The sequence below is a fragment of the Colobus angolensis genome, unplaced genomic scaffold (assembly GCF_000951035.1).
Source record: "Colobus angolensis palliatus isolate OR3802 unplaced genomic scaffold, Cang.pa_1.0 Scaffold84, whole genome shotgun sequence".
Classification (NCBI taxonomy): domain Eukaryota; kingdom Metazoa; phylum Chordata; class Mammalia; order Primates; family Cercopithecidae; genus Colobus; species Colobus angolensis.
Genome location: NW_012122265.1, coordinates 4275843 through 4294185, shown reverse-complemented (window position 1 = coordinate 4294185; position 18343 = coordinate 4275843). Strand labels below are relative to the sequence as shown.

Below are 18343 nucleotides of genomic sequence, written 5' to 3'. Positions count from 1 at the left end.
TTTTGTATTTTTTAGTAGAGACGGGGTTTCACCGTGTTAGCCAGGATGGTCTCAATCTCCTGACCTCGTGATCCGCCCGTCTCAGCCTCCCAAAATGCTGGGACTACAGGTCTGAGCCACTGCACCCGGCCTTTTTTTTTTTCTTTTAGATGGAGTCTTGCTCTGTTGCCCAGGCTGGAGTGTAGTGGCGTGATCTGTGCTCACTGCAACCTCCACCTCCCTGGTTCAAGCAGTTCTCATGCCTCAACCTCCCAGGTAGCTGGGATTACAGGCACATGCCGCCACGCCCATCTAATTTTTGTATTTTTAGTAGAGACAGAGTTCTGACATGTTGTTCAGGCTGGTCTTGAATTCCTGACCTCAGGTGATTGGCCCGCCTCGGCCTCCCAAAGTGCTGGGATTACAGGTGTGAGCCATCACACCCGACTGAAAATTGACTGCAGGGAACATTCTTGTACCTGTGTTTTGTTCACAAGTGATTATTAAAAAGAAGCAACTCCTAGATGTGGAATTGCTGGGTGGAAGTCTATTGAATGTAAAATTTCCGTAGATAACTGCCACATTGTGCTTGGAGGCTGTGCTGAGTTCTTTCTTCCCCACGGCATGACCTGTACACCAGCACTCAGAGAGTTTCCCAGGGCTGCAGAGGCTGTGGCCTGCCCGTTTCCCTGCGCCTCTTTTGTTTGGCCTGCACATTTAAATTTTTAAAAATATTTGCCAACATTTGAAAACTGAGAGCTTGACTGTTTAAAAACTCAGATATCTCAAAAAAAAAAAAAGTACCCCAAACCAAGAAACACCACTGGAAGATCCGACCACTCTGGCTTGGCATTTCCCTGAGGAAAGTGCCAGTGGCGTGAAGGGCAGCTTGGCCTGCAGTTTGTTGCGGACTGGCCTGGCCTGGGCTTTGTGCCGGTCAGGCCCTGCCTACTGCGCAGGGCTGCTTGCCTCTGCTCTCTGCCTCTTTCCTGGGAACAATCCATTCCTCCTCTTCCCGACACCGCACAGCTGTGAGCAGTGCATGCTCCGTGAAGCCGTGTGGGTGTGTGACTCCAGTGAGCCTGGGAGCATGGGCCGAGCACCTGGGCAGACTCAAGGCTCCTCAGATGCCTCAGGCCTTCTCTCCCAGGCTTTGATCCTCTGCATTTTTACTTTTAGTGGGTTCATGAGAGATTCATGTTTTGGAATCACAGTGACATGCTAAATGGCTTCATTCTGAGTAGAACTGGTGTTTCTGGAAGATGCTCTGTATGTGTCCTGTTTCCCGGTATCCCCGTTTGCTTCAGTTTGTGAAGAGTGGCCTTTGAAAGTCTTACCCCTGTGCCACCTCCTCCCCTTAGAGCCTTATCATAAACTCTCATCTCCTGCTAGCTTCTGGATGCAATGGATGATGTTACAGGAATTCGTCTACTGTACTTTCTTTTTTGAGACAGTCTCTTGCTCTGTCGCCAGGCTGGAGTGCAGCGGCGCGATCTCAGCTCACTGCAGCCTCTGCCTTCCGGGTTCAGGAGACTCTCCTGCCTCAGCCTCCTGAGTAGCTGGGATTACAAGCATGCGCCACCACGCCCAGCTAATTGTTTTGTATTTTTAGTAGAGACGGGGTTTCACCATGTTGCCCAGGATGCTCTCGATCTCTTGACCTTGTGATCCGCCCATCTCAGCCTCCCAAAGTGCTGAGATTACAGGTGTGAGCTGCCGTGTCCGGCCTCTGCTGTACTTAATAATAATAATAATAATAATAATTTTGTTTGTTTTTTGAGATGGAGTTTCACTCTCGTTGCTTAGGCTGGAGTGCAGTGGAGCGATCTCGGCTCACCGCAACCTCCACCTCCTGGGTTCCAGTGATTCTCATGCCTCAGCCTCCTGAGTAGCTGGGATTACAGGTGTGGGCCGCCATGCCCAGGTAATTTTGTATTTTTAGTAGAGATGGGGATTCATCATGTTGGTCAGGCTGGTCTTAAACCCCTGTCCTCAGGTGAGCCTCCCACCTCAACCTCCCAAAGTGGTGTGATTACAGGTGTGAGCCCCCATCCCTGGCTTGTTTTTTTTAATTTTTAAAAAATTAATGATTTAACTTAGAGATGGGGTCTTGCTATGTTGCTCAGGCTGCACTCAGCCTCCTGGGCTCAAGCAATCCTCCCTTCTCAGCCTCCTGAGTAGCTGGGTTGCAGGCACATGCCCCCACCTCTGCTTACCACTCTTTATGTTTCTGTTATTAGACATAAATAGCACCTTTAAGTATTGTCTGTAGTATTCAGTGGCCCTACAGTGGACCCGAAAGATTTTTGTGTTTTTTTAATCAAACGCTAAAAGTCTTTCTTAAGGACTGCTAAGACCCTTGCGTGTTCACTGATTTCATTGCTCCCTTTAAAGCAGTCCTTTTTTTGTGTGTTTTTAGATTACTCCAAAGGTTTCGGTGGCAAATACGGCATCGACAAGGACAAAGTGGATAAGAGCGCCGTTGGCTTTGAGTATCAAGGCAAAACGGAGAAGCATGAGTCCCAGAAAGGTGTCTTCCGTTTATCTTACCCTCCAGCCAGCAGCTAGTAATGTGGCAGGTGGTGGCCATTCCAGAAAAGGAAAGACAAAGCATTATTGACAGCCCTTAATGTAGATGTCTCGTTTTCATTAAATAACCAACTTGAAAACGGCACATCTAGAAACACGCTGCTAAATAAGAACTCGGAGCTTGCCTGTTTTGGCGCTCCAGCGCCAGCGGCATTGCTTATCGTGGCGGCCGCGCCCCGCACGTCCGTGTTGCCCATGTGAGCCTGTGCTGCTTCGTGGTGCGGGTGGAAGCCGCATACCTGGGAGCTTCCGTGGGGTCCTGTCTGGCTTAATCACAATGCTGAGGTCATAGACTAGGTTATTTCCTGCCACTCTCCAAGGAGGCCTCTTCGTGGATGTTATCTGAAGTATTACCAAAGATCCAGAAGGGAAGGGTAGAGTGAGTGAATCGAATGTGTTTAAATGTATTGAAAACATACTTTCTACCTGTGGCCCGCACTACCTGCTAATAATGGGTTCTGGCCTTTCATTGTGCATGTAGACTATGTGAAAGGGTTTGGAGGAAAATTTGGTGTGCAGACAGACAGACAAGACAAATGTGCCCTTGGCTGGGATCACCAGGAGAAATTGCAGCTGCATGAATCCCAAAAAGGTACATTCCCTCTGCCTGTCTGCGAGATGGTTTTGGAAGTTTGTCTTTGTTCTTGTGGGTCAGTTGGTGTGTGTTGTGTCTGCGTGGGCCTGCTGCACGTTGTTTTGTCTTCACTGTTTGAAGTTGTCCTGTGCAACCCCCGCAGTCTCCCAGTTCCAGAAACCCTCCAGCTAGTGTAGTCATGACCCCTCCCTGCTGACACAGGGGTGGTGCCCCAGAGAGCTGGGTTTACCTGGGAGTGGGGGTGCACTGGCCAAGCCTGCAGCAGGGGGCTGGGTTTACCCGGGAGTGGGGACATGGGCCAGACCTGCAGCAGGGGGCTGGGTTTGCCGGGGAGTGGGGACATGGGCCAGACCTGCAACAGGGGACTGGGTTTACCCGGGAGTGGGGACATGGGCCAGACCTGCAGCAGGGGGCTGGGCTTACCCGGGAATGGGGACATGGATCAAGCCTGCAGCACTCCTGGGATGCCGCTTGTTTTCTGCCTTCAGGAGGTGCAGGAGCAGCAGTGCTCCTCGTCCAGGCTTCTTGTCTATAAAGTGGGCCACGGTGTTTGGCAGGAGATACTTACTTTTGAACCGAAAGTGTTTTCTTGTCCGAACGGGTCCCCTTTCCCTGGGGAAAGGAGCCTAAGGGGCTGAAACGCTTGAGTGTGACCGAGCCCTGAGGTAAGCAGGAGCGGGGCTGATGGGGCTGCGCCCTCCGCATCTGCAGGGTCTCTCCTCCCATGTACACGGATACGCGCACTCGTCTGCAGTGTGGGTAGGACCCTAGGAATGAACTGCACAGTCTGGAGTGCCTTTACTGAATTATTTGAAGTACAGTTCTTAGCCTGTTTCCACATCTTGGCCGAGTGTTCAGATTTTAAGTTCATTCTTGAACGTTGACCTTTGGAGCCACCTTCTGGCGCTGAGCCTGGGAGTAGGATCTCTGGGCCGTAAGCTCAGGAGAGCCCTTGCTTTCTGGAAACTGTGTTTGATTTTTGCGCATGCTCATGCAATTCTAACCCAACTGTGTTTCCTCTCTCGGTTGTTTTCCCCACCGTGGCGTGTGGATTTTCAGATTATAAGACTGGTTTCGGAGGCAAATTCGGTATTCAGTCGGAGAGGCAGGACTCCGCTGCTGTGGGGTTTGATTACAAGGAGAAGTTGGCCAAGCACGAGTCCCAGCAAGGCACAGTTGCCACCAGCCTCTTACCCCCACCCTCCCCGTCCCATGCAGCCACTTCTAGCACAGACTTCAGGGCTCACCGTCCGTGCCTGCAGCACAGTCCTCCTGTGTCACCAATTGTCAGCTGTCAGGCTGTTGGGCACTTGAAACCCATTTCTCTTAGAGCGACACTGGTTTTGAGTGGTTCCCTTTTCTTCCCCGCTTCACTTTCTTCCCTGTGAACCTGTGATCTGCGTATGGCAGGATGTACCAGTTAGTATGTGGGTGCCATCTTTCTAACCCTGTGACCCATCCAGTCTCTGGACCAGGGCATCTCCCGTCTCCAGCAGCATTCTGCCCGAGGCTGTTCTGCTGTTAATGGTGACTGCTGTGAGCCGTTGAGTCAGGCCTTCCAGATGAGGAGAGAGGTGTTTGGTTCAACCAAACCGCTGGCCGATTGACCAGGGGCTTCGTAGCAGCAAGGGCCAGGAGACAGGCATGTTCTGTGTGGTTTCTGTGTTTCATTTGTGGTGGTGTTTTTGGCTGGGGTTGGGAGGTTTTTTGTTTGTTTCATTTGATGACACCGTATGTGTGTAACATCTCCACACAGAGCCACACAGTATGTACGCAGAGCCAGCTCTGCATCCTTCCTTAGAGCAGTTATGTTACCTTCAAAATGTGGACTTGGTTATTAGAACCTGAACACATAATTGGAAAAATAGTAATTCCCTAACCTTGCAGGGCAGACTCTAGACTTTCCACCTGCAGCGTTAGAAACACAGCAGTGTTCAGGTGTGGGCAGGTAGACACAGCTGGGGTGGCCCCGCAGACTGCATGGAGATGGCAGTGGCTCTCCGAGGCATCGCTCCTGCATGACAGTGTGACTTTCATGTGGATCTGTGTTGCTGCAGCAGAAGGATTTGGCTGGTAGAATTTCCACATGGATTTTTTTTTTCTCTTAAAAAGCAAGAGAACAAACTGCGATTGAGCCTCTTTTTAGCGCTCAGTAGAGCAGGCGCACAGGAAGCAGCTGAGAATAAGCCCGTGCTGGTGCGGAAGACTGTGCTATTGAAGTGGCGCGTTGCAAAGGCCTGTCCGTGCCCTCTCCTCGCTTAGCTCCTGCCTGCCGCCTGCCGCCCCTCCTGCCCCTCAGGGAATGCTGAAGCCCGCCCCTGGCCTGTGCCCTGCTTCTCACTGCCTGGGTCTCACGACCATGGGTGGAAGCAAAACTTGCCTTGCAAGTGAAGCCTCGCTTGGCCATTCTCATTTCTTCCCGCTGTGGTGCACCTTCTTGGGCTGTTTCTGGATCTGTCTGCATGCACCCACGGCCACCCCCACGCTCGCCTCCACCGCAGAGTAAGTGTTGTGTTTTGCCACATTTCAGACTACTCCAAAGGATTCGGCGGGAAGTATGGGGTGCAGAAGGATCGGATGGATAAGGTAAATATTCCAGACCCGGAGCTTAGTGTCATCTGCCTGCAGGGACTCTTGGTGGGTGTGGCTCACGGTGCTGGTGGCGTCTACGCGCGCGGTGGGGCACAGGTGGTTTCCATCATGGCGGACATGATGTGTCCCGTGCTTCTCATGGCCGTGCTGTGGGATAGGCGCTGGCACTGGCCCCCCTCCTAGTTGGGGGCCCCAGGCCAGGCAGGCTGAGCACCTGGCTGCGGCACAGCAGAGGTGAGAGCCTCGAGGGCTTATGTCCATTTGAACTTAAATTCTTAACAGTAAATGAGGTTGGAACCGAGTGTTAGACCGCGTGTGGGGCTACCCCGCTGGTAGCCGGCACTGCCTGTGCCATGATGAGCCATGTCTCCCGTCTTCAGCCTCACAGAGACACGGGCTCCACACTGCGTGCTCCTGTGCATGGCCTGTGGTCAGGGATGGCAGGGTCAGTCCTTGCCTCACAGCTGACCACACACAGCACCATCCAGGGCCTCCTAATGTGGGCTCTGGGGGCGTGGGCAGGCAGAGCAGGTGTTCGGCTGGGCTCGCCAGGGAGCGGTAGCCTGTGCTCATTTCTGAGGGCAGGCGGGAGTTCAGGAGAGAAGGCTCAGGAGACCACGGAGGGGCGAGGTGTGGGCCTGGGTGGGACAGGAGTCACAGCAGGTTCTCAAGGAGCCTAGCTGCAGAGGGTGGGCGGGGAGCGGGGACAGAGCCGCCCTGGAGAGTCCCAGACACCACAGAGCGTTCTGCACGTCGTTAGGTGACATGCATGGCCCCAGAAAGATTAGCAGGTAAGGGACACTGGGGGGGGGGTCTGCCAGCCTCAGCGTGGAGTCTGGGTTGTGGGGAATGGCCCGCAGGGGGGTGTGGTCCTGAGGAGAACTGGAGGGGCTCAGGTGGTAGAGAAGCAGGGCATGGTGTTTGGCGCCAAGGGACGCAGGGGAGGGAGCAGTCGGGTGGATGTGGGGTGGACATGGGGCCGACTGTGAGCCGAAGAACTGGGAGTAGCGGATGTGGGTGTCAGTGAGAGAGAGCTGGGGTAGGGCTGGGGCCAGGCCCGGGTGGCGTGCAGAGTGGGGAGGGGAGTAGGCACGCGCTCAGAGGACACTGGGCAGGGGGAACCAGTGAGGTAGCAGGGGCCTTGCGAGGCACTGGGACGGATGGAGGGAAGGAGCTCCCCTGTGGGTGAATCAGAGGTTGTGGCTTTGAGGCCGGACCCTGAGGGACTGCTGTGCTGTGGGTGTCTGTGGTCAGCATTGCTGGTGTTGGCAGTGACCGCTGAGCTTGTGAGCACGTGGGGAGGCAGTGTAGGGGTGCGGCCTTTGGTGTCACTGTCTTTCATCCAGGAAGGGGTGGAGCTTCTCTCTCTTGGTTTGCTGTGTGATAAAGTCCAAGGTTTAGAGAGGGTGATGTAACTGCCTGGATCCCCGTGCATTGTGGGGAAGGGGCTACAGCCCAGGCTGGGAGGCGAGGTCAGCCCCTGAGGGCGAGGTGATGTCTGCAGAGGGCCCAGTGCGTGATGCGACCCAGTAAGGCTGATGGCCTTGCCTTTGAACAGGTGCAAGCGGCTCAAGGGACATGGAGTAGACGCTGGAGCTGACTGACAGGAGGAGGGAGCAGGGTCCGAGGAAGGACAGGCAGGCCAGGAAGGGGGCAAGCAGGAGGTGCTGGGCAGAAAGGGGCCATGGTGTGGGGGCTCTGGTGGCTTCTGAGCCTCAGGTGTTCTCATCAGAGGTAGTGAAACCCACAGTGAGACTGGGGACGGCCGCTGGTCTCCACGAGCCCTGCCAGTCTCCACCTGAGTCCTGCGTGAGAGTCATTGCTGCCACTTGGTCAGGCCGGAGTTGAGGCCCCCGCAGTGCAGAAAGGTGTGACTGCACCACTGCGTGGTGTGGTGTGGAGGACGGGCTACCGGAGGCTTGCCTGTGTCCCCAGCGTCTTCTGCTTCCTGTAAATGCTCACACCTCTGGGTGGCGAGGGAGGGTGGGGAAGGCGTGAGGCTGATCCCAGTATTGGTATATGATAGAGCAGATGGAGATACATGTATTTCTTATGCTCATGCTGACTCACGATTGCCTGCAAATGTGGTGGGTAATCGTTCTCATGCCTCAGTTAGTTTGCAAAACTGAGAGGCCATGAAGAGTGCTCTGGGCTGTGTGGTTGGGCGTTTGGGAAGATCTGAGGAAGGCATTTGCATCTGGTAGGAGCCGCCACAGGGCATGGAGAAAAGAGAAAAGTGCTTTTCTGACGCCCACTTCCTATCTCCACAGAACGCGTCCACCTTTGAGGATGTCACCCAGGTGTCCTCTGCCTACCAGAAGACAGTACCTGTTGAAGCTGGTGAGTCCTGGCTGATACCAGGAGCACCGTGTGGTTTCCCAGGAAAACACTGAGGGGAAGGACAGTTGTGAAACACAGCCAGGAGCAGACGCACCACTAGTTGAAAGTGTGGTTGTTGCTGCGTGTTTTTGGGAAAGAAAATGATCCTTTTGAAGAAGATCCCGTTTCTCCTGCAGAGGTTTAGAGTCGCCTTTCAAACGCAGCATGGTGCAGTTGTTGCGGTGGGGCCCATTTCAAGGGCCTCTTCCCAAAGCAAAGGGGTTAAGTGCACGTTCACGAGGGTCCCTCCACACTGCCAGTGACCAGCTCCTGGGAGCAGCTGGGGCCTGCCCGGCTCCCTGAGCCACTCGGTCGCAGCTGTGGCAGGAGGAAGACATCATGACGTCTGTGTGCAGGCGATGGCAGACGTTCTCTCTACTGTTTGTTCTTGGGCCCTTGACCAGGGAGCTCGAAACCTGTCCTTTTCTGTGCTGGATACACGATTGAGTCAGAGGTGGGCCATGCCCCGGAGAGGCAGGTACTTGGGGAAAATATCGGACATGAAAGCAAATGCTAAATTTAACACAGGATGCGGAGAGCTACCACTGACTTACTAGGGGAGCCGTGGATCCACAGTTCTCAAAGTCGGAGGGCCCAGGACACTTTGACACTTTGACCACTAGTGAAAACCCCCCAAGACGTTGATGTCTTTGATGACATTGACTATATTAGAAATTAGAGGAATGTGGCCCGGTGTGGTGGCTCACGCCTGTAATCCCAGCACTTTGGGAGGCTGAGGCCGGTGGGTTACGAGGTCAGGAGATCGAGACCATCCTGGCTAACATGGTGAAACCCTAGGTTGGATACGGTGGCTCATGCCTGTAGCCCCAGCACTCTGGGAGGCTGAGACGGGTGGATCACCTGAGGTCAGGAGTTTGAGACCAGCCTGGCCAACATGGTGAAACCCTGTCTCTACTAAAGATACAAGTCTCTACTAAAAATACAAAAAAAAAAAAATTGGCCAGGCATGGTGGCGGGTGCCTGTAGTCCCAGCTACTCAGGAGGCTGAGGCAGGAGAATGGCCTGAACCCGGGAGGCGAAGCTTGCACTGAGCTGAGATTGCACCATTGCACCACTGCACTCCAGCCTGGGCGACAGAGCAAGACTCTATCTCAAAAAAAAAGAAAAAGAGAAGAAATTAGAGGATATGTTTTATCTGTTTATTTATTTATTTTGAGACCAGGTCTTGCTGTGTCATCCAGGCAGGACTGCAGCCTCCATCTCCTGGGCTCAAGCAGTCCTCTTGCCTCAGCCTCTGAGAAGCTGGAACTTTATAAGCGCATGCCACCATGCCCAGTTAAGTTTTTTTATTTTTAGTAGAGATGAGGTCTTACTGTGTTGCCCAGGTTGGTCTTGAATTCCTGAGCTCAAGTGATCCACCTGCCTCAGCCTCTCAGAGTGCTGGGATTACAGGCATGAGCCACCACAGCCATTGGAAAGTTATAAATTGATTCACTTAAAAAGAATAAAACTAGGTTGGATACGGTGGCTCATGCCTGTAGCCCCAGCACTCTGGGAGGCTGAGACGGGTGGATCACCTGAGGTCAGGAGTTTGAGACCAGCCTGGACGATGTAGTAAAACCCTGTCTCTACAAAAAGATACAAAAAGTAGCTGGGCGTAATCCCAACACTTTGGGAGGCTAAGGCGGGTGGAACATGAGGTCAGGAGTTTGAGACCAGCCTGGCCAACATGGTGAAACCCTGTCTCTACTAAAGATACAAAAAGTAGCTGGGCGTGGTGGCCCACGCCTGTAATCCCAACTACTCAGGAGACGGAGGCAGGAGAATTGTTTGAATCTGGAGGCGGAGGTTGCAGTGAGCCTTGATTGCGCCACTGCACTCCAGCCTGGGCGACAAGAGCTAAACTCCATCTCAAAAAATAAAAATAATAATATAACTGGCCACTCACGGAGTGGCATTGTTTTTTTTTGTAAATCTCTTTAATAGAAGACGGCTGCATTCTCACACCTATCTGCCTCTGCAGTCTATCGATGTTACGTTGTTTAGGAAGAACATGTGGAGTCACCTAGGTCGGCGGTTGGGAAAGGGAGGAGTGTTTGTAACGTTGAGGGCAGTGTGGGTGTCCTTCTGCGATGCCATGCAAGCGTGCCAGGTGGTGGTGGTCCTGCTGGCTGGCTCCTCTGGCCCTGAGTGGCTCGCTCCCCAGTATGCTTGGGTGGCACCATGTGTTGGTTATTTGGAAAATGCTGGACCTCTGAGTTATGCCCGTCTTCCAGTTGCGGGCACTTCTCATTATACAGGACCAAAAAATCACATTTGCTGTCATCGTCAATGTCATCTGCAGAGGCAAAGTGGAAATTGTCATGTTCATGTAGCAGCCTCACATTTTTCAGAATTCTTTTACTTGAAAGCTGGAATTTCCCGTTGGCGACAAATACTACAGTAATTTTTCTTGACACAATAGGCTTAGTTCATTCACTTGGGAGAAAACTGCTGCCAGATACCCAGCTTTGCATAACCATAGTTTGTCTGTCAGTTGTTATTTCAGGGAAGAACACTGTTCCATGAAAAAACAATCAACTTGCAGCTCTCATGGTTCCATTCGTGTTCCTTGAGACAGAGACAGCCACCGCCTCAGTCCCGGACACAGCAGGGAAGGCTCATGTGTCTTCCCGCTTGTTTGAGACAGAATCTCGCTCTGTTGCAAGGCTGGAGTGCAGTGGCACCATCTTGGCTCACTGCAACCTCTGCCCCTGGGTTTAAGCAGTTCTCCTGCCTCAGCCTCCGAGTAGCTGGGATTACAGGTGCCCACCACCACGCCCAGCTAATTTTTGTATTTTTAGTAGAGACAGGGTTTCACCATGTTGACCAGGATGGTCTCAATCCCTTGACCTTGTGATCCACCTGCCTCAGCCTCCCAAAGTGTTGGGATTACAGGCGTGAGCCACCATGCCTGGCCATATTCCCCACTTTTGACTTAAATTTTTATCATTTTTTCTTAATAGACATGGGGTCTCATTATCTTTCTCAGGCTGATCTCAAACTCCTAATCTCAGACAGTCCTCCCATTTCAGCCTCCCAAAGTGCTGGGAATTACAGGCATGAGCCACTGTCCTCTTTTCCATTTTTGTCACACAGACTATAAAAAAATGTATACTCAGTGGTTAAGATTCACTATACTCAGTATATGTCGATTACAGCATACATCAGTACCTTAACTGCTTTATCAAGGACAGATGTCTTTAAGAGAAATTGGCTGTTTTTATTTAAAATTGTGAATGTGGTGGTGAAGATTCTGTCTTGTTTAAACATCTTCCTGATGCCAAGCTTAGGGGGATCGCCAGTCCCACCAGGTGTGCAGTGCCCTGCGGCAGACGCCCGGTGCTGGCTCCGGATCAGTGGGCTGAGCTGGCAGCTGCAAGAACCTTTCCCTCCTCGGGGGTTAGGGGGATGACCGGTTCCTGGGACAGTCACCCTGTGTGGGGCTGTTGTCCAGGAGCGGTGTTTTTGCTGTGCTCAAGCCACACGTCCTCCCTCCTTTCTCTATAGTGACCAGCAAAACAAGTAACATCAGAGCTAACTTTGAAAACCTCGCTAAGGAGAAGGAGCAGGAGGGCAGGCGGAAGGCGGAGGCAGAGAGAGCCCAGCGGATGGCTAAGGAGCGGCAGGAGCAGGAAGAGGCCAGGAGGAAGCTGGAGGTGAGCGGCAAGGAGTGGGCTGCAGCGCGCTCTCCCTCTCGGGCCTGTGCGAGGGGACTGGGAGCTCTGGGGCCTGGGCGGGGCTTATTCTTTCCTGGCCAGGTTTTCCTTGGAAGGTGTGTTTAACTCTCCTTGAAGGCTGTCCTTTAAGGCACTTGTCACTTGAAGCCACACATAGGCTGAGTCTCTGGCCACAATGCTCCAGGCAGCTGGCTAGCGCCATCCTGGTCTTGCTGGTCCAGCCCCGGGACCCAGCAACCTGCCCTGCCCTCTGTCCCTGAGCTGACAGCAGAGTCCTGTCGGCTTCCTCCTCCACGGAGCTCTTGTCCAAATGTCAGCCTCAGTCTCTTCTCACCCCTCCCCTTCTGGAAGCCCCTCCTTTTCCGGGTGAAAGTTTGGGGTTTGGGGGGGCCTCTGTGCAGAGGCAGCCTGCTCTTGGGGCCCGCTTCTGCTTGGCCAGCCCAGCCCCGCTCGCCCAAGCCCCTGGGCTGTGGAGAAGCGCTCCCAGAGAAAGATGCCAGAAGCGCACCCCTGGCAGGGACAGAGCACGAACCTGCATCGGGGTGCCTTGGGTCTAGCCTGGGTGGCTTCCCACTGACAAGGAATTTCCTTGTGCTCAGCAGGATTTGGGGGGCTGTGAATAGAGCCTGGGGCCTACAAACGTGTGTGTGTGAAGTTACCAGGTGTGGCTCTCAGCTGGGGCATCTGCAATGTGGGGCAGGCCCAGCCTGTCTGGAAGCCTGGGCTTCTCCTGCCCACCCCAGGCCCTGCCCCTGCAGGGCCACATAGGACATGGTACTTCGAGTGTTTAATCTGTGGGTGGCACCAGGTGACGTGGGAATTTACAACTATCCTGTTGGGGTCAGGCAAGACCGTAGATGCCAGGAACCGTGCTGGGGTCTCAAGACCGGGGTGGGTTTCTCTTCAACAAGACAAGACAGCACTGCCATTGTTCCTAACAGAGCGAGGCAGCCTGCAGGGGGAGAGGAGGGGGGTTTGGAGTGGACGCCTGGGGTTCAGATCCTGCCTGGGTGGCTCCCTGGCTCGTGTGCCTGTGCCTGCACACCTCACCCTCACCCTCAGACTCAGCGTCTGGCACTGGAGCCCGCAGGCTGTCAGTGAGTTTCCGGTTGCTGCTGTAGTCACCACAACACACAGGACACAGCTAGTGTCTCACAGCCCTGGAGGTCAGAAGTCCTCAAAGATGTCAGCAGAGCTGTGTTCCTCCTGGTGGCCCTGCGGCCCCGTCTTCCCATCTCCAGCCTCTGCTTTCGTTGTCACCGCCCCTCCTCTGTCCCTCACACTCCTGCCTCCCTTCTCTCAGGACCTCGTGATTACATTGGGTCCACCCAGACAGTCCAGAGTTCCCCTCACAGAACTCTTGGTTTCATCACACCACAGTCCCTCCGCATGGGGTCTGGGGACTGCGATGTCAGCAGCTTTGAGGGGCCATTATCCTACCCTAGTTCATCCTTTGGCCCCTGAAGCTTCATGTCCGTCTCACGCGCAAACGCACTCAGCCCATATGAAGGCCCCCAAAGTCTCAACCCATTGCAGCATCAACTCAGACTCCCAAATCTGTGGCTAAACTGTCTAATCGTGTGTGGGCGGGACATGAGCTGTGGCCCAGTCCCGGCACTGTCGCGTCACTGGCTATGTGATCTCGGCCTCAGAGCTCACCTGCCCCTTGGATCCTGCCTGGGCGCTGATGGGATCTGAAGGTTGGTGCTCCAGCTCACGTGCCCCTCGGATCCTGCCCGGGTGCTGGTGGGATCCGAGGCTTAGTGCTCCAGCTCACCTGCCCCTCGGATCCTGCCCGGGTGCTGGTGGGATCCGAGGCTTAGTGCTCCAGCTCACCTGCCCCTCGGATCCTGCCCGGGTGCTGGTGGGATCCGAGGCTTAGTGCTCCAGCTCAACCTTGGTGTGGGTGCTTTCCGCTCCTTCCCCCAGAGCGTGCCTAGAGCTTGGGCACAATCTTCTGAAACACAGCAGGCGTGACAGTGCAGCGTGTCATGGCAGTATTCTGATTGCTGTTTGTTTTCAATCACAGGAGCAAGCCAGAGCCAAAACGCAAACGCCCCCTGCGTCGCCTGCACCTCAGCCAACCGAGGAGAGGCTGCCCTCGAGCCCGGTCTATGAGGTTGGTGTCTTTGGTGTTTGGATGAGCGTGACTTCCTGCCAGAGCCCAGGTCCTCTGTGGAGTGGAGGAAGCCCTTGCAGGCAGGCAGCGCGGTGTGGGTGCGGAGGGCATCGCTGCGTTCCACGCCCGGAGAGCGGTGGGCCGGGAGCGCCCTGGGGGTGGGTGACATGCCTCGGTGCTGTCGGGGGACAGCTGCGCAGGCCCACGTGCCATCCTCTCACCCCTCTACAGCCTGTTGTAGTCTGGCCACTTTCACTGCAGTCCCTGCTGGGGTCACCTGCTGTCAGATAATCAGATGTGGGGGTCTTCACCCCACTTGCTCTGTGCTGTGCGGGACGCCGCCACACTCCCCTCTGGCAGTGCCGCCCTCCCTCATCACTGAGCCCCCCCCTCCTGCGCGATCTGCCTCCTGTGCCTGCCCCGTTCAGCTCTCTGGCCTTGCAGCCCCTCATGAGTGTGCTGCAGACATGCTGTCCGGCTCCTCCCTGTGCTGCTGACCCCCTCTCGTGGGTCCCCCAGTGTTCCGTCCCCATCCCAGAGTTACCGAGCCGTCTGCCGACAGCCTGCCCATCCCTGACTTTGTCTCCTGCTCCCTGCCAGCATCTCTGCGCTAACCACACCCGCCACCTGTAACCACCTCTCCTGGCCCCAGCCCTGCCCCTTCTCCATCCCACGGCCATCATCCTGGTCTATGCATTCATCTCTCCTCGCCCAGGAGCCAGTCAGTGAGTTACGGGGGGCACACTCCAGACCATGGTAGTTCAGGAGCCCAGAGCGCCCTGGAGACAGGCAGGGTCTGAGGCCAGTGGCCATGGCCTCGTCACCACCCGACTGTCCTTCCTTGGCTGTGCTACTGCCTGCTGCCTTTACCCTGCCAGGCCCTGGGGGGATGTGGTAAGTGAGGCCTTGCAGCTCATTGGGAACTGGCCTCCCCTTCTCGTCCCTCCCCTTGGCAGTCAGCGCCGTCTGCCACAAGGAAGCTCTGACCCTGCCCCTCCTGTGCAGTTCAGCCCTTGCGTGGTTCCCGGTGCCTGCACTGAGGGTGGAGTCGCTCCCCCTGCCGGTTACTCTCCCTGGCGAGCAGCTCCCCACCACCAGTTCTTCCCAGATCTCCTGGGTGAGCGTTACTGAGCTGTTGGCATTGCTTTCTCTCACTCAGTGCCGGTGACATCAGGTGGACCCTGCTCAGAAACATTGATTAAAGCCACCGTCGGTGATAAGCAGTTCGGGATTTTCGTTAGGGCTCCGAAGCTGCGGTGGTTATAAATAAAGAGGTGTTCCACTGGCACCTTTGTAGTTGAATGTGATTCTTTGGCGATGCCCTTACTGCACCCTGCAGAGAGGATTTGTTAGGGCAGAGCCCTGTCTGCAGGCTCGGCTGCTCTGGAGCCGTGTGGTGAAGCTGCTGTCAGGCAGGGCCAGGGTCAAGCAGCACAGTGCAGGAGGGTGGCCACTCGGCCCAAGGGTGCCTTGTGCCTCGAAATCAGCCAAATTAACCCAACAAAGATGGGCTGTACCCCCAGGCAACAGCGCAGGCAGGGGCGTGGCTCCTAACCTGCCGTGTGGGCGTGGCTACCGCAGGACTGGGAGTGTTCTGGGGGTGAGGACCCCAGTCTTCAGTAAGGAAATGGCACGTGGGCCTCCCCGCACTCACCACCATGGTGAACATGCCAGCAGGCCTGGCCTTCCTATGCCACATCTGTTTTCTGAGTCCTGGCTGGGACTGAGAATTGGTGGCCTGTGGGTTTCCGCTGGCTGTGGCAGTGCAGCTGCTGCTCTCTGGAAGCCAACATGAGCCCCGTGCCATGTGCGTGTGACCCTTCCCCAGGACGCGGCTTCCTTCAAGGCAGAGCTGAGCTACAGAGGCCCTGTGAGTGGGACGGAGCCGGAGCCCGTGTACAGCGTGGAGGCCGCTGACTATCGAGAGGCCGGCAGCCAGCAGGGCCTGGCCTACGCCACAGAGGCTGTCTACGAAAGCGCAGAGGCCCCAGGCCACTATCCCACAGGTACTGGGGCCCCACGCTGCAGCGCCCTTCCCAGGGCAGGGAGCTCCCGAGACATCCTGCTCGACCTGTGGCGTCCTTGCGAGGAGCGTGGGTGGGTTTCCCGCTGACCCGCCTTCAACTGCTTGCTGCAGGGTCTTTCTGTCCCTTGAGGGAAGTGCTCTAGACACGTTTGGGGCAGCGGTTCCCGTGCTGCATCCCGGGAAGATCCCCGTCATGCTGGGGACAGGTGGGCAGGGCAGAGGAAGGGAGGGCTTCAGCTGCTGTCCTGTGTCCTTGGGAAGTCTTAGGAAGTGTCGTCTAAAACTTGAGAAGGCGGGGAACCTGTGTGGGACTTTGCATTGCTCAGCTCCGTCCTGGCTTTCTTGTAGAGGACAGCACCTACGACGAGTACGAGAACGACCTGGGGATCACAGCCGTCGCCCTGTACGACTACCAGGCTGGTGAGCGGCCCGCAGAAGTGTTCAGAGGGGAGATCCGGGCAGCTGCGCCCACCTATGCTTGTTTCCTGAGAATTGACTTCTCCAGCGTTGTTAGTTTTAGAAATAATTTATGTTGAGATAATTTCAGAGGTATAGAAAAGTTGCAGGTATAGTGCCAAGAACTCCCATGTTCCCTACCCAGATTCCATCTCTGCACACACACGCACCCAGCCCCTGTTATCTTCAGTATTCTCGGAACCCTTGGAGAGCTGCAAGGGTGCTGCCAGCCCCAAAGACTCCAGCGTGTTTCCCAAGGTCAAAGATGCTGTCCCACAGGGATGCCCCACCCTCCAGGTGAGGGGGCCACACAGATGCCCCGTTGCTGCCTGTCCTGCCCTGGCCACCAGCTCCCATGTGGCCCACGTGTCCCCCTGAGTTCCCTTTGCGGCCTTGGCAGTTTAAGCAGCCTCAGCTCCTGGGCTGACCTCAGCTTCCTGCCCTGTGTTCCCTCAGGGCCAGGCTGAGCTGTGCTCTGGTGGCGGTGAGGTCGTGGAGACCACGCGGTGGGGCTGCTTGCTGGGCCGCATGGCGTCCACCTGTCCCTCTGTCTCAGCCACCATCTGGTCCACAAAGTCACCGCCACCCCTCTGCAGTTGACAAGCATCTTACGGGTGGCGTGGGATTCCTTTCAGAACCCCCGGCCGCTGCCTCTGAGTGCTTCCCGTTTGCAATTTTCCGTCAGTGCAGAAGTTGGCATTTCTACCATAAGTGAGCGCTGGCTGTCCCCATCCAGTCCCTTTTGCACACGTGCGTTTGCATGCACGCGTGTGGATGTGTCTGTGGCATCTCGGCACCTGTGTGTGGATTCTCATCACCGGGACTTTTGCCCTCCAGGCCCATTTAAGCCGTCACCTCGGGCTTCTCTCCACGTGTCCCCCAGCCGTCCCTCTACTGTGGCCTCCACACCCCCAGGACCTTGGGCAGCCCATCTCCCCACCCCTCCACAGACACGTCTGCCAGGGAGAGAGGGGAAGGGAGGGAGGGGAAGGGAGGGCGGGCGGGGCTGGAGTTACGTGTTACATGGCGGAAACCTGCTCCTGAGGAAGGGGTCCGGGGGTTGGCTGGTGTTTTGTGTGAGGGGCTCTGGGCATCTTTGTAGTCACTCGGCTCGTGTTCACAAATCCTGGTCTTGATGGCATGAGAGAGGCAGCAGGAGCCTCCGCGGTGCATCTCTGCAGGGGCGTCTCCTCTGAGCAGGCTGCCTGGGAGTTTGCTCTGCGTTGCACTGTTTTCTAGCAGACCAGGAGACGCTTGCACTCAGCACCTTTCTCTGTGTTCTCTTCCCCAGCGGGTGATGATGAGATCTCATTTGACCCCGATGACATCATCACCAACATTGAAATGATTGACGATGGCTGGTGGCGTGGGGTGTGCAAGGGCCGGTACGGGCTCTTCCCAGCCAACTACGTGGACCTGCGGCAGTAGGGCCTCCAGCCCCCAGCCCCGGGAGCTGCGCCCCGGATCCTCACACTACAGATCAGGCCTTCTTCGGTTCTTGGGTTTTGGGTTTTTTTGGTTTGTTTGTTTTGTTTTTTGTTTTTTTTTTTTGAAGGTGGGGAGGAGAATATACACATTGCTTTTATATTTAATACTTTTGCTGATGCTTTTGAAAATGTTTATGCCACAGAATTTGCTAATATATTGTAATCACATTCCTTAGGAGGACTTTGGTAATTGGTTTTATGCATTGATGGATTGATGGGTTTTTTGGTTTTATTTTTTGCCAAATTGACTGTCACACGCGGCAGCTTCAGGGAGCTCGCGTTCTCTTGAGTGTGTGTTGCCCTCGTGCTCATCAAGTGCAGTCGGGGCCTCCCACGACAAGCACGAGGCCTCAGGTGGGCCCTGTGGCGGGTAGGCAGGAAGGACTGTCCCAGGCCCTGTGGCGGGTAGGCAGGAAGGACTGTCCCAGACCCTGTGGCGGG

General features: G+C 55.3%; 1 protein-coding gene and 1 pseudogene across 1 annotated transcript in view; both read left to right on the top strand.

Moving 5' to 3' along the window:
* Positions 1 to 1050, top strand: part of LOC105503259 — a 1420-nt pseudogene extending 370 nt beyond the window's left edge.
* The window catches only part of CTTN (cortactin), a 31303-nt gene that overhangs the window by 11863 nt on the left and 1097 nt on the right, over positions 1 to 18343 (top strand). The window contains exons 8-17 of the mRNA XM_011930124.1: positions 2399 to 2509; positions 3050 to 3160; positions 4223 to 4333; positions 5694 to 5749; positions 8026 to 8095; positions 11645 to 11793; positions 13844 to 13933; positions 15762 to 15939; positions 16308 to 16379; positions 17707 to 18295. Coding sequence (XP_011785514.1) covers positions 2399 to 2509; positions 3050 to 3160; positions 4223 to 4333; positions 5694 to 5749; positions 8026 to 8095; positions 11645 to 11793; positions 13844 to 13933; positions 15762 to 15939; positions 16308 to 16379; positions 17707 to 17843 — 1085 coding nt within the window. The 3' untranslated portion in view covers positions 17844 to 18295. The remainder of the gene's footprint in view (positions 1 to 2398; positions 2510 to 3049; positions 3161 to 4222; positions 4334 to 5693; positions 5750 to 8025; positions 8096 to 11644; positions 11794 to 13843; positions 13934 to 15761; positions 15940 to 16307; positions 16380 to 17706; positions 18296 to 18343) is intronic.